Below are 16,020 nucleotides of genomic sequence, written 5' to 3'. Positions count from 1 at the left end.
GTAGAGCTGATTCACTTTGTTATAAAGCAGTAACTAACACACCATTGTAAAGCAAACTCTAATAAAGGTGTTTAAAAAAAAAGTAGTACAAAACTTTCAAATATCCTTCTACCAAATTACCTGTTAACATTTTACCACATTCTCATTCTCTAAACACACGTAAGTTTTTCTCTGAACCCTCTGGACTAAGCTGCAGGTTATAAGGTCCCTTTGCCCCTAAATACTGTCTTAAAAACAAGGACAAATATAATTATCAAAATAAAAAACCAACATGGAGATACAGCACTATTATCTAATATATAAACCTTATTCAAATTTCTCAATTTTCCCACTAATTTCCTTCATAGGGGAAAAAAAATGGTTTGCTTTTTTTTCTCCTTCTAGCACAGAATCCAATCCAGGATCATATGGTGCATTTAACTGCATCCTGTTTAATTTGAAACACTTTCTCAGTCTTTGTTTTTCAGGATCTTGGCACTTTTGCAGAATACAGGTCATTTACATTGTGGTATGTATCTCAATTTGGCTTTGTCTTGTTTCTTTCTGATTATATTCAGATTGTACATTTTGGACAGGAATAGTTTAGAAGCAATGTGTCCTCAATACATCCCATGAAAATCCACATATCTATTTACCCCCTAAATAGTATTGTTAGCTTGATTAAGGTAGTGTCTGCCAGTTTTTCCCCCCCAGCAAAGCTACTATTTTCCCCCTATAATTAGTAAGTATATTGTGAAGATCTCTATGAAAATATTCTGTTTTCTCATCAAACTTTAACAAACTGATTTTTGCATACACTGATGAATACTGCCTGAAAAATTATTACCATAATGGTTGTCAAATGGGAATTTTCTAATTCCATTACATTTTCTATCTACATTTACTAACTGGCATTTTACTGTGAGAGTTTTCCTTTCCCTTCATTCATTCATTCATTTATGTCAGCAACAACTCATGGATTCTTATTTTATTCTATGGGTTATAATTCATTCGTATCTTTACTCATTCTGATGTTCAAACTGTCTTTTATTTCAGCAGTGAGAGATCCTCTATGTTGGGTTCCTGTGTCCATTTGACATGCTCCCAGTATTCTTTGAACTTCCTGGCACAGTCAAATGTTCCAGGCTCTTCCTGTTCTTTCCCTGACCCAGTCCTAGAATCAGCCATTTCACCAGGAAGCTCTGATTCCTTTGGTAGAGAACTGTATTTAGAAACTAAGATATGGAGGCTAAGTTACTCGGGTGTCACTGTTTCTGGGCCCTCTCAACAGACAGAACTAGTAGATATGTATACGTACACACATACACAAACACACTTCAATATCTGTTTCTATTTTTATCAAAATATATTAAAATCCATGGTACTTCCAATTCCAATTCTACGTCATAGGGTTTACCACAGGCTTCTCCCTTTCCATAGCTCTAACTCCCTTCTCTGACAGTAAGAAACCCAGCTCCCATTATCCACAATACACTTACTTATTTGCTCATTCTTAGATTACACTTTAAGTAGTTTTCAAATTGCTAAGCCACACTATGAAAAACAAACCTACCATCTAGAAACAAAAGACAGTTCTCTTATCGATACTCTGAAGGACTGGGTCAAGAGATAAATGCATACATAATTTTGGTAAGATATCGTCAAATACCGTCCCCTCAAATTGCTATACCAATCTGTATTCCCATCTGCAATGCACAGGACTGCCTACTTCTTCACAGCCTTACTATACTTTCATTAATAACAGTATTTAGGGCTATGAATTTTCTTCTGATTCCTACATTAAATATATTCCATAAATATGGATGTGTACTATTTTCTTATTTTTAGAAATTATGTTATTTTAGTTATATATTTCCCTTTTTACCCAGAAGTTGTTAGACTGGCATCAAACTTTTCAAAAAAGAAATTCTTATGTAGAATTAGCTTTCAAAAAAACCATTAAACAAAATTAATTTCTGGTTTTACTACATGGTAATCGGCATATGTTTGTAATATTCTCCTTTATTGAATTTACTGGTGTTTCTTTGGTTAGGTAACATATGATCAATTTTGGTGAATGCTCTTTGTACCCTTATATACTCTATTTTCTAAGTGTAGTGTTCAACATATCACTTAAAGTCAATTTTATTGATTATGCTGTTTAGATCTGGTTTAGATCATCAGTTATTTTTTGTCCATTTGATCTATTTCATACTAAGACTACTATGTTTAAGTATCTTATTACTAGTTTGCTTCCATTTATGTTTCTTTGTATCTCTTTCAGTTTCTGCTTGATAAAGGTAGTATTTAGTATACCATTATTCCTAATTCTTACATCTTCAAGGTGAATTACAGCTTTCAGCACTAAAAAGTATCTTTCTTTGCCCCATTTAATGCTTTTCTGTCTACAATCCTACATCATCTAGTATCAGGATTATAACCTGTTTTCTCATTGTTTTCATTTGTCTGGTATACCTTTTCCCATACCTTTACTTTTAGTCTTTCTGATTATTCCATTTTAGGTGTGTCTCTTTTTGCCTATATTTGGAGCTTGTGAACTAAACTGGAAATGTTTTTTCTTTTAATAAACAGTCCCATTCACATTTATTGATATGACTGATAATGCTTAGAGATTTCACTGTCATTTTAATACTTTAATAAATATTTAATGCTTATACATATTATGTATATTTCCTTTTTTTTCCCCTCTCTCTAAATGAGGTGTTTTCTTTGCTCCTTTATTTTAAAAAAATTTAACAAAGATTAGCATTTTTGTTCTAGTGGTTACCTTTGTAGTTACAGCTTTTAAAAATGCCCTTGGTCTCCTGTTTTCATGTTTAATCTTTCACTATTTGATGTGTCAAATCTTAATGATATTCTTTAACTCCCACCTATTGCCTAAACAATAACCAGTGTGCTTATTCTACTTTCCTCTTTCCCTCTCCTTTCTTACCATGTCTCAGTTGCCTTATTTCTATTTTATCACAATAAAGTAACACATAATAAATAATATATAACACATTATTCTTCCACCCCTGCCCCCACTGTTGCTTTAGGCTAAAATCTATAGTTAAGTATGTTAAATGTTGATCATGTATTTTTTTGTTTATTTCCTCAGACATCTCTCAGTTGTATGAAGCTTATCCTCTACTAGATTGTACACTAACAGCTCATAAGTACAGAATTCCCTGAGCTCTAGTATGTTTAAAACTTGCTTTTATAATCTTTGTATTTGAATACAGCTTGACTGCAAATGAAATCTTTGCTTCAGACTTTTTTCCCTGCATTTTTTGAAAATGCTGCTCTCCTGTTGCCTTGTGCTTTATTATCTCGATTTTGCAAAATTCGATGCCAGTCTAATTCTCTGCACTTATAAATTTGTTGTTGTTTTATACCTAGAAGCCCTGATTTTTTTTTATCTTAAAATCCAATAGTTTCAGTAGGATATGTATCAGAGTTGATCTCTGCAGGTCCACCTAATCCTTGGCATCTTACTTTCTCTCTTATTTATGAAAACTTTAATTATAGTTTAAATATTAGTTCTATGGTTTTGTTTTTCTTCTTCAGGGACTGCAATTATACATAAGTTTGATCTTCTTTATCTATCTACCTTTTCAACCACTTCTCTCAAACCCTTTGAAATTACTTATCTCATTTTCATTCATTTAGTTGTTTCCCTGCCTTCCTTCAATCACTATTAAGGTTTCATTTGAATCTATTATTCCTTGGTCACTTTGTAATTTAGTCTTTGTTTTGATATGACTTTATCTTTTTTTTCTGGAGTTCAATCACTTTCTGTTTCATCCATGCTTTAAAAAAAAAATCCACTTCCATTCTTAGTATTTCAAAATTCTGAATCATGATTTTTTTGTCTGTAACATTCCTAAATACTTGTTTAAGGAAATTTATTGCAGGTTGGAAAGTCATATAGCAATTTTTTCCCATTTTTTCATTGTTGGGGGAACAATCTTATCACCCAAATAGTAGTAAATATCATTTTGTTTTCTTCTTTATAATAGTATATATAGGAGAATACTGCTTGCATCACTGTATTTCTATGGAAAGAACAAACAGTGGGGAGTGGTTTAAAATATTCTTAGTTCAAGATCACCTCTCCTTCTAAAGGAGTTAAGTATGGTCCCTTTAATGGAAGGCTTTGAGGGGGGGTTACTGGCAGTGGGGAGAAGACCTTTGTGCCCTTTGATAAATAAATATATATATATATATTTATATATATTTGCATATTCTTTTGTCTTGAAGGATACATACATATATCCATTTGTATATATCCACATATTCATTTCCATTCAACTAGCATTCTCCAAAGAGTACCTCTGCCTTCCTTTTTACCCTCTTCTCCCTCCAATAGTTACCTTTTCAAGACTATATATAATACTTCCTTGAACACTACATACATTTAAGTTCTTTCTTTACCTGTGGTCTCTTCTGACCTACAAATAGTATTTTTCAGAATTTTTGGACTTAGGGTAGAATTCCTCTTTTTGGTAGTGATTTCAAATCAATCTTAAGATAGCTACAAGGTTTCCTCTTCTCCTTTCCCACATACTTTTTCCTGATGTATGCTTGCTCACCTCAAAGACTTACAGTAGAAGTTCAAGAAACAGCACACTGTGACTTGGTAATAATTTTCTACTTGGAGGTAATGTAAAATTTAGATATGCTTTGCCTTCTAGTTGTGCCAAGATTGTAGGTTTTATTTGTTCTTGTTTTTCTGTATCTATTTTTGAAGAAATTATGTTGGAAGAGTCAGGATTAATGCAGCCACCATTCCTTTAATTACTAAGAATTCCTCCTATAAATTTGAATCTTTGTTTTGCAACAGGCTTAAAAATTTTTTTACTTGAAACATATTAAACATTTAATTTCATTTTATTTTAAATATTATGAAATTTTAAAAATATCAGTATTAATAAAGTTATTTCAGTATCAGGCAAAATAAACATAAATTTTATCTTTATTAAAAAAATTTTTTTAATGTTTATTTATTTGGCTGCATCGGGTCTTAGTTGTGGCACGCCGGCTCTCTAGTTGTAGCATGCACGCTCTAGAGCGTGCAGGCTTAGTTGCCCTGCCGCAGGTGGGATCTTAGTTCCCCGACCAGGGATCAAACCCGCGTGCCCTGCATTAGAAGGCGGATTCTTAACCACTGGACCACCAGGGTAGTCCCATAAATTTTATTTTTAAATTGTTGTTTTACTCCAGTACTGTAATAACTATAAAGAAAAAGAATAGGACTAAAGGGCTAGACTACAAAATTCAGTGCCTCTATAAACTGAGACACATTTGGTTTTAACCTAACCAGCTTTCCTGATTTGGGGTAAAATCTGGGACTAATATAATTCTCTGAATTCAAGAAGGTTGAACTGTACCATCTCTAAAAGACCTTCTATGTTTTAAATCCCAAGTACCTGTAAAGATTTTCACATCATATATATTTAGACATACTTTATTTCATTGTTGAATTTAAAAGTCCAGGAGAGACTTTGAGTTTCTGCTCCAGCACTTAACACTCATGGAAGTCACCACTCTGTCCTAATAACAAGTAAAAAGCTGAACAAACTGAAAAATCAACAACTCTTCTTAGATCCCTCAGAGAGTTGAGGTCCCAGGGCAACTTCTACCTCCCAAACTGGAGACAGACAGGCAGATACTACAAATCATAAATTACCAGAGCCATGAGCAGAAACCTCCAGAGGAACCAGTACAGGGGTAGGAAAATCTTAACTGTAATTGATGAGTTGCTGGAGGATCACTGTGGACAAGTATAAAACTTAAGAACTCTAGGGGGACCCAGTCTTGGGAGGGCATACCTACACTTTTGTGAGTTTTACCTCCAGGACCTCTATTTATCAGGTTCTCACAGTAAATTGAAATAATCAACTAAGATGATATAAACCAGTCCAAATATATATACAAAGGATGACAAAGAATAAGATCCACGTAAAATGGAGAGTCAAGATATATTATCAGACTAGATAAAAAACAAAATCCAGCCATATACTATTTACAAAAGATATACCTAAAGCATAAAGACATAGGTTGAATGTAAATGTAGAGAACTAGACCTATCAAGAAAATACTAGCCAAAAGAAAGATGTAGCTATATTAATGTGAGACAGTAGATTTAAGTAGATTTAAGACAGACATGCCTTCCTGAGGACAGAAAAAGTCAATATGTATTAAAAAATTCACCAAGAAGATATAACAATTCTAAATATGTATGAGCCTAATGAAATATTCCCCAAATATATAAAACAATATGTATTAAGCTAATAAAATACAGAGAGAAATTGACAAATCCATCATTGTGGTAAGTGCAATTACTGACAGGTCTCAATGAGCCAAAACCAAATACATAAAAAAACCCACAAAGAATACAGATAATGTGAACACAAAATAAGACTGAATAGACATATGTAGAATCCTGCATCCAACAATTAAAAGAATACACATTTATCTCAAGTCCACTTGGAACATTTACCAAAACTTGATCATGATTTAGGAAATTAAGCAAGTCTTAACACATTTTAAAGTGTTCACAATCTATTGGTAAAGGCAATATAAACTACTATAAAACACTGTAATAAGTTCTATCATTAAAGTGTTTATAAAGTGTTTTGGTAAAGACTGAAAGATAGTATCTGAAACAGATTAAGTACATACATAATTAATATCTAAAATATATAAATAACTTTTAAGAAAAAAATCAACAATCCAGCAAAAAATGGGCAAATCACAAAAACAGGTAACATTTCACCTTCATTGGACCAAAAAATATATTTAAAAAAATGAAAAAATAAAGTGAGAGAGAAAGGCAAAGTGTATAGGAAAAAGAATTTTTCATAAATTACTGTAGTGTATCTGGTACAACCACTTTGGAGAGCAACTTGAAAACCACACAGTAAAGCTATGACAGACATACTCAACCCAGCAACTCCTCTAGATATTTATCACAGAGACATGTCCACAGATGTAGCTTTAGCATCATTTCTAACATAACATACGCAGCAAAATTTCTAAAAAACTGGAAACAACCTAAATGTTCTTTGATAGAAGTACTGATAAATGAATTGAGGCATATTCTTTCCTACGAACTAGTTGTACTAAATGAATTACACAGACAACTCTCCAAAACACTACATTTAGTGAAAAAGCATGTGCAGATAATAATGCTATTATGTAAAATTTTTAAACCATGTTGAAACAATATTCAGTAATATGTGCTTAAGTAATAAAGAAAATACAAATTAAATCCATGATGGGGGTTACTTTGGGGAAGCAAAGAGGAATGAGACTAGGAAAAATTATAGAGGACAGTAAATTTTAAATTTTTTTCTTTTACAAGGAAAGATATCTGCAGCAAATACGTCGGAATTGACATACACTACTTCTGGATAATGAAAGTAACAGTGTCTGAGGTACTGTTTGTTCTCTGTATTCTGCCTTAAAATAATTTAAGTCTATTTCATTTTTTATTTAAAGTATAAGAGGATGTCTGTCTCTAAGTAAAATGGAGTGACTGATGGAAGACCAAAGAACCCACTGAGATCAACTACAAAGAGAGTGAAATACACCAAATACCTGTTCTAAGACATGAGAAAGCTGCTGAAGCAAAAAGGACTGAAGATGCCAAAACTTTAGAGGGATGAAAGACTTCACTTCCACTTAGAAGCTTCTGATGAAACTGTGTGTTTTTCCTTCTTGGTCTAGTTCTTTTTAAAATGTAAACTTTGTACTAAAGCATAACATAAAGGAAAGCTCACAAATCCTGAGTGTGTGGCTCAGTGAATTTTCAAAGAAAAGAATATGGCCTTAAATCTAGTATACACAGGTGCACCACCCAGAAACACTCTTTTGTCCTGTCTCCAAGTCATTATCACCTTGTCCCAAGGAAGATCATTAACCTAACATCTAGCATCATAGATTAATTATGCCTGTTGTTGAGTTTTTTATGAAGAGCATGTGTTCTTTTCTGCTTTCTTGGTATGGTTTTTGCAATAAATTGCACTGGGTCAACTGAAAATCCATCTGAAAAATATCAAATTTTGACCCCTACACCTCAAACCACACACAAAAACAAATTCCAAATGAAGAGTAGATCTAAAATCCAAAAGCCTATTTACAAGAGAATAAATATATACACTGTGTTCTAGTCACACAATGGAATATTATACATCAATGAATATGTATAAAATACATCTCCATGCAACAACAATGATGAATTTCACAAACATAATGTTCTACAAAAGAACACGTGATGTTCCAATGACTTTAAGTGTGTTATTTAACTTACTAGCTCAAAAACTCTAGTAATTCAAAACTCTATTTGGTATTACCTCCTTCAGTAACTGCTCCCTGAACTACCCCACCATCAGAGGTTGGTGGTTTCTTCCATAAACACTCCTATTACCTAAGCTTACTTCTATTTGCAATATACTTAAATGTATTTAATGAGTTCCCAGTGCCTAGCAGTATCTCAGATAAAGTAGGTATTCAAATGTGGATGAAATAAATGACATCTCTTCTGCATGGGAACGATTTTTTCTCTTTAATGCAAGAATAATGAAACTTTTAACTCAGAATCCACAAATTCCAAAATCAGTAAAATTAAGATACCCTTTTAGTTTATGACAAATTGTTCCTAATCTAACCTTAAAAATAAACTACCCAACTACCTCTTTTTTATCTTTTCTGCACTTTTTTTTGCCAAAATCATCTGAGGAGAAATTCAGATACCCTTGTCCCATTTGGCAGCTTGGCAAGCTGACTTAGCAGGTAAATTCAACACAGGAATAGGCTATTTCTAGTTGCTGAGATATAGTGGCAGGCCCATTTTTTTAACCAGGTCATTTCCTTAACTTAAAAAGTTCCCATTACACAGTCACTTACATATTCCTAGTTGTCCTTTCCCTCTAAACATGTGGAGTCCTTTCCACTAGTAGTTCTAGTCTATCTATGCTCAATTTAAACATGACTCTGTATGGGATACCGAGAGCTGAAGGGATCTTAGGTGCTCCTCTGCTTGTACGTTATTCCCCAATAAATCCTATTTTACATTTATGCTGCACATGGTCATGAAACAGGTCCCCATGCCCCCTCTACATGTCACAATCCTCAGACTTGTGAAGGGAAATTTACTTGCAATCTTGCTAGAATCATTCCTTTGGAATGATGGTATGATTATTTTATCAGTCTTCACTATTTTATCAACCTTCGTAACGAATCATACTGTGTGAGCCTTAACACTTTAGCTAAGGAATCTTCATGAGCTGAAACAAGGGGACCTCTTCAGTTTGGTCTATCAGCAACCCTAATCACTTCCACTAACTTCTTTACCAGCTGCTCAGTTGAGTTTTGTCTCCAATTATATCTGTATTACTGGATGAACTACTACTACTCAGACTTTACAGTACACATCTTCAGTACTGTTCTATTCCTGGTAAGCTTCCAAAAACCAGCTGTTCTTAAAACTTCTGATATGCAACCTTTCTGGAGATAGTATCCCTCCCTTCTGCATATGCTTTCAGTAGTAGTTCCTTTACAATAGTCTATGATATTATTTTTCCTTCCTTCCTTTAAATGAAGGGATTGGCAAACTTTTTCTTAAAGGGCCAGGGAGTAAAGATTTTAGGTCTATGGGCCATACAGTCTCTGAGGCAACTACTCAACTCTGTGGTTTTAGTGTGAAAGCAGCCAAATACAATATGTAAACAAATGTGCATGGCAATGTCCTAATAATGCTTTATTTATATATAAAAATAAAAAATAGGCAGCCAGCCCATGGAACATAGTTTGCCACCCCCTGCTTTAAACTCTTACAACTTCTGGACTTCATATACCAGTATCATTATAACTATCCTGAATTTATAAGGGTTTACTGACATTGTAGTGAAAATTAAGTTCAATAATATTTTATCAATTAAAGCTGAGATATATACATAAATGACTTAGAAATATTTATAATAATAAGAGTTGTAAAAAAATTCTCATTATTTGTTGGTGAATCAGAAAATCTAACTGACCAGAACACATTCACTGATAACCACAGTTAACTTAGGTATTACCTAATTATGACAACAGAGGTGGTAATTTAAAATAATCATCAATATATGGAAAACTAACAAACATAATCAAGTGTACAGAAGACTAAATATATTATGATAAACCTACACAATGGATGGTAGTAGTGGAATTGCAGTGATTTTACTTTTCCTATTCTGCTTATTTATGTTTTCTATAGTTAACAAAACTGATTTCTATAATAAGAAAAAAAGTTTCTTTAAAGCACATGATGAAAAGTCAAAAGCTTTTGATTGCTAAATGTTTTAATGTAGTCTGAAAATAAAAATATTTAGACTTCAAATCAATTTTTTAAAAAAAATCAACCATTCTATCCTACACTCCTTTTTAAAAAAATTTACACCAATTAAATAGATAATTAAAATTTTCATTTACCTGTCGGTTCCTTTCATCCATTATGCGTGTGATTTGTATTTTCTTCCGCCCCATTTTCAGTCACCTTTCCTTCCTTATATTCCAAATATTTAATTCAAAAATTAATTTTCTTCAATACCCTAATGCATGGTACACAGCTTCTATTATTTCAGCTTCTAGTTCAAGGGCTACAGCTGAAATTTTCTATAAGATATAAAAGAAAACACAAATTAGAAAATTTAAGTTCTATAAGTTTGCAACTCATGAAAATGTTATTATACAAATTTCAAACCTGCCTTTATAGTGCACACAGACTGCATTATTAACTGAAATTTTTCATTACATAAAATTAGTAAACGAGTTGAAGTCTTGTTCATTTTACCCTTAAAATATCTCCTGAAACTTTTCATGCCTCTAGTTCTGGCTAAAAGAGTGCAATTATATATAACCTTTGAGTTTTTCCTCAATGAATATAATAACAGCAAAACAAGAGCAACACTTACTGAGATCTTTCTATGTGCCAGGCACTTTTCTAAGTACCTAATATGCCTTAACTCATTCAATCGTAACTTCAATCTTCTGAGTTATAATTATCATCTCCATTTCATAAATAAGGATATTAAGGCAGAGAGCTGTTAAGTAATGTGTCCAAGGTCACACAGCTAGTAAGAGGCAGAGCTTGTAATATGAACTCAGGGAGTCTCTAGAATTTCTACTCTAAAACATTATGGAATATCCTTAAAAGCTTTTGATAGCCTCCATGTCAAAGGATGAACTAATAATCTGGGTAGCCCCAATCTGCCTTTACAAATTCTTCTTGCAAACTGCCCTAGCCACTAGCAAAATTACTATTTGTCAATCCACAAAGACATTATATACTTTCATAATAATATGCACCTAAATGAAACACTATTCCTTTGGCCATTTAATTATCTCCTCCTTATCAGCCAAGATTCACTTTGAATGTCACCACCCTGATGAAGCCAAGACCAATTCCCCTTGGTAGAATAAATCATAGCACCTTATTTTGTGGGTACATCTGTATAAATTCCAAGATTATTTCCCTTTGAGACTGTGAATCTTTCAAAAACAATGATTTTTTATTCCATTTATCTCTACAGTAGAATGACTGCAATGATATAACTTGTCATGCTCTGAATGACAGTTGTGTCAAAAACCCAGTGCTTTCAAAATTTACATAATAAAATATTTACAGAGGGATGGGGGATGGGAGACAAATGTTATAACACAATAACAATTTCTCAAGGGAATTTTTTGAAGTATTTTTAACATTGTACATGTAACTCTATAAAACTTCAACTGTACTATGCAAATCCAGTGTTTAAATAAATCTGGCTTTTGCTCAAAAGCAGTGAGTTTCCAATTCTTATCACAACCATCATTATCATCAGCACAGCATTTCTTACATATCTTCCCTTATCATTCTGTTATTTCTTTATTTATACAAATATTAATTGCTCAACTATTAACAACTGATAACCTATTCAGTGATCACCTACTTGCAAAACAGGTACTTCCAAACACTGAACTAGGTACATATGATAAAATGGTCAAGGAAAAAAGGCATAATTTCTGATCTCACAGTCCGGAGTCTAGTAGGGGAAAACAGACATTAGTCAAACCATCATATAAATGAGTTTGTACAAAAGTTCTTTTATCTGACCTAAATTCATGGTCAGGGCAGGCTTCACTGAGAACTGCTTCATACTCAAACCTGAGTATGCACATATACTTACTAGGCAGACAGAATAGCATGTGCAAAAACCCTATGACAAGAATGAGCAGGAAGCATGAGAGGAACTGAAAGATGGCTAGTCACTGGTAGGAATCAATTAAACAAGCAGCTGTGCTGTGGAGTGTTTGTTTTCTCAACAGACTGCAATATAAACAATAGAAGTTGGCTTACTCCAAATCATGTTCTATAATAGATCACAGCACATCCAATTCCCATTATGAAAACTTGCACAGTAGCAGGCAACGTAAATATTCACACATTTCACCACAGAAATAATATGTTAACTCCTATAAGGTATATGCACTTGTATAATCTGAAAAATTCTGAACATATCTGAGCATTTTGCTTTAGACAATGGTGGAGTAGGTTGCTTCAAACCTGCCTTTCCCTGAGAACCACTAGAAAAGCAAAGCAAAAAGTAATCTGTTTGGGCTTCCCTGGTGGCGCAGTGGTTAAGAGTCCACCTGCCGATGCAAGGGACGCAGGTTCGTGCCCCGGTCCAGGAAGATCCCACATGCCGCGGAGCAGCTGGGCCCGTGAGCCATGACCGCTGAGCCTGCGCGTCTGGAGCCTGTGCTCCACAACGGGAGAGGCCACAGCAGTGAGAGGCCCACGTACCGCCAAAAAAAAAACAAAAGTAATCTGTTTAAAACAACTGAAGAACTTTCAAGACAGTGAGAATTTGCAGGGCTGGGACCTAGAAGTAACAGGTGGGGCCAGACTTTAGACTCGTTTTCCCCTAGAATCATTCATAGATTCTTAAAACACTAGTTGAGAGGCTGAGAAGCTAAGCAGAGCTTTCCACACTTCTTTGGGTGGGGACACGAAAATTCAATTCAGAGCCTGGCTAGGAGGAATAGCTCCAGCAAACACACTGGGAAGCTGGAGGGAATCTAAAGGACTATACCCTAGGTAAAAGGTAAACCAGAAATAGACCAGGCCACAAAAGGAAAGAAGTACAGCTTCAAATCTTCTCAATCTGACTATACTGAGGGAATCTGGGCTACCTAGTATCATTAGCCTAGCTGCATGCCAGTAAAATCTTCCCAAAAGGTTTTAGCAAAAGTAAATCTTATCAGCAAGAAGACTCCAAAATTCAAATTATCCTATCATTTTTCATATGAAATGTCTAAAATAAAACAACCCATCAAGATCTGACTGAAACTAAGACTTTAAAATGGCACCAGAAATAGACCCATAATAGATTCAGATAATGGTGTTAGCAGAAAAGTTTTTTATTTTTTTTAATGATCCATACTTTTGACCAGATTTAATAACTTTATTTATTTATTGGCTGTGCTGGGTCTTTGTTGCTGCACGTGGGCTTTCTCTAGTTGTGGCAAGCGGGGCCTACTCTTTGTGGTGCGCAAGCTTCTCATTGTGGTGGCTTCTCTTGTTGTAGAGCACAGGCTCTAGGCACGCGGGCTCAGTAGTTGTGGCTCACAGGCTCTAGAGCTCAGGCTCCGTAGTTGTGGTGCACGGGCCTTAGTTGCTCCGCAGCACGTGGGATCTTTCCAGACCAGGGCTCGAACCTGTGTCCCCTGCATTGGCAGGCAGATTCTTAACCACTGCAAAACCAGGAAATCCCAGAAAACAGTTTTAAAATAATTTACTGTGTTAAAAGGATTTTTTAAAATGAAGAATTTTAGCAAACAACACTAAAAACATGGAAAACAGAGAATTGAAAAATACAATTTTAAAAACAGAAATTAAGAAATTGATGGATGAGTTTAACAATAGGTTAGATACAGCTGACGAAAGAACCAATGATCCAGAAGATAGGAAAGAAGAAAATACACTGAAGCCCAAAAAGACACAAGAATGGGAAATACAGAAAAGAGTGTGAAAATATTATGAAACATGAAGAAAAGATCCAAAATTCATGTAACTGGAGTCCCAGAAAGGAAGGCGAGAACATATGAGAAAGAAAAGATATTTAAAGACCTAATAGTTTAAAACTTTAAAAAACTGATCAATGACATCAAGCCACAGATCCAAGAATATCTACAAACTCCCAAGCAAAACAAATACAAAGAAAACCACACTTAGGCAAATCAAAATAAAGGGGGAGGTTGGAGGGACAGAAAGAAAGAGACAGAAACAGCCACAAACAGACCTTAAAAGTAGCCAGAAAAATTAAAAAATATATTAACTTTAAGAGTAACAGTAAGATATAGCTGGCTTCTTTGAATAAATAATGGAAGCCAAAAGACAACAAAATGATATCCTCAGAGCGCTCGGAACAGGGTAAATGCCAAGATAGAACTCTGTATCTGGCAAAAAAAAAAAATAACAACCTTCAGAAATGAAGGCAAAATAGAGACATTTTTAGCCAAACAGAATCAGAAAATTTGTCACCAGGGAACATTGAAGAGACTTCCTCAAGTAGAAGGAAAAGAGGGATTGCAGATACAGCTTGGATATGCACCAAAAAATTGAAATATAATGAACGGGCTAAATATGTAACTCTAAATGAATACTGACTAAATAAAATAATGACAGTATTTTGTAGAATTTAAAATGTTACAATGCACAACAATACATAATTGGGAAGGGTAGTAAATGAAGTTAAAGTGTTCTAAAACACTTTCATTGATTAGGAAATGGAAAAAGTTCTCATTTACTTTAGACTTCAAAACATGAAAGATGCATGTGGTAATCTCTGAGATAACCACTAGAAAGACAGTTAGAGTATATATAGTCGTTCCTTGGTATCTGTAGAGGATTGGTTCCAGGACTCTGAGAGGATACCAAAATCTGAGGATGCGCAAGTTCCTTATATAAAATGGCATAGCATTTGCATATAACCCACACAAATCCTCTCATATACTTGTAATCATCCTTAGATTACTTATAATACATAATAAAATATAAATGCTATGTAAATAGTTGTTGGCATGCAGTAAATTCAAGCTTTGCTTTTGGGAATTTTCTGTAATTTTCTTTCCTGGATATTTTCAATCTACAGTTGGATGAATCCATGGGTACAAAACCCGCAGACATGAAGAGCCACCTGTACAGCTAACAAGCTAACAGAGGGGGAAAATGGACTAATAAATAATCCAAATAAGATTTTAAAAAAATAAAACCTAATTATAAGATGATTATAGAGGATATATCTGACATGGGGATACAGAAAGAATAAGCATAAAAGCATGGAGAAAGATATCTTTTATAAAACACAAACCAAAAGAAAGCTTGTGTGGCTATACTTTACCATAGAAAACTTTGATGCATGAGATAGATAGATATATAGATATGGATAAGAATATAGTGGGATATTTCATTACAATAAAGTTCAATTCACCAGGAAGGCACAGCAATTCTAAATTTGAATGCACCTGGTAACACCTAAGTCAGGTATCTTTTCCTGAAAAGCAGATATTCTGTGCAAAACCCTAACCAGGAACTTGTTTTCCAATATTTTAAATAGGAAAAATTACGTTACATATCAACTGATAACCCCCAATCACTTCTCTTTTAAAATTTAACTAAACATAGAAAATGTCCATTTATCATAGTAAATTATCATGGTTAGGATGTAAAATGCACACTATATGACTTCATATGCAATAACTTTCTCCCTGGCTTTGTTTTCCTTCTCCACAATTTAACATTTTCTCATCATGTTTGGGGCATTCTACAAATTTAAGCAAAATCAAGGACCAAATATGAAAGGCAATAAGACATTTATTCAAAACAAACACTCATGGCAGATAATAGCTCAAAAGCTTACAATATTGTAATATCTTTCTTATTGCCAGACACATCAGAGATGCATATTCCCTTTGTTGACACTAAGCAGATGTTTCAAAATGTCTACACGTGCT

At 34.0% G+C, this 16,020-nt stretch overlaps 1 protein-coding gene across 12 annotated transcripts in view; it reads right to left on the bottom strand.

The window, feature by feature from the left end:
* Nucleotides 1-16,020, bottom strand: part of MEF2A (myocyte enhancer factor 2A) — a 181,045-nt gene that overhangs the window by 88,711 nt on the left and 76,314 nt on the right. For 11 of the 12 annotated variants that reach the window (XM_060293905.1, XM_030873134.2, XM_030873132.2 and 8 more), the window contains one exon: nucleotides 10,456-10,638. The exons of the other annotated variant lie outside the window; for it this stretch is intronic. In XM_060293905.1, the coding sequence (XP_060149888.1) occupies nucleotides 10,456-10,509 (54 nt within the window). In that variant the 5' untranslated portion in view covers nucleotides 10,510-10,638. The remainder of the gene's footprint in view (nucleotides 1-10,455; nucleotides 10,639-16,020) is intronic. 12 annotated transcript variants of the gene reach the window in all.

This window comes from Globicephala melas, chromosome 2 (assembly GCF_963455315.2).
Source record: "Globicephala melas chromosome 2, mGloMel1.2, whole genome shotgun sequence".
NCBI lineage: Eukaryota > Metazoa > Chordata > Mammalia > Artiodactyla > Delphinidae > Globicephala > Globicephala melas.
This window is presented reverse-complemented; position numbering and strand designations above follow the sequence as displayed.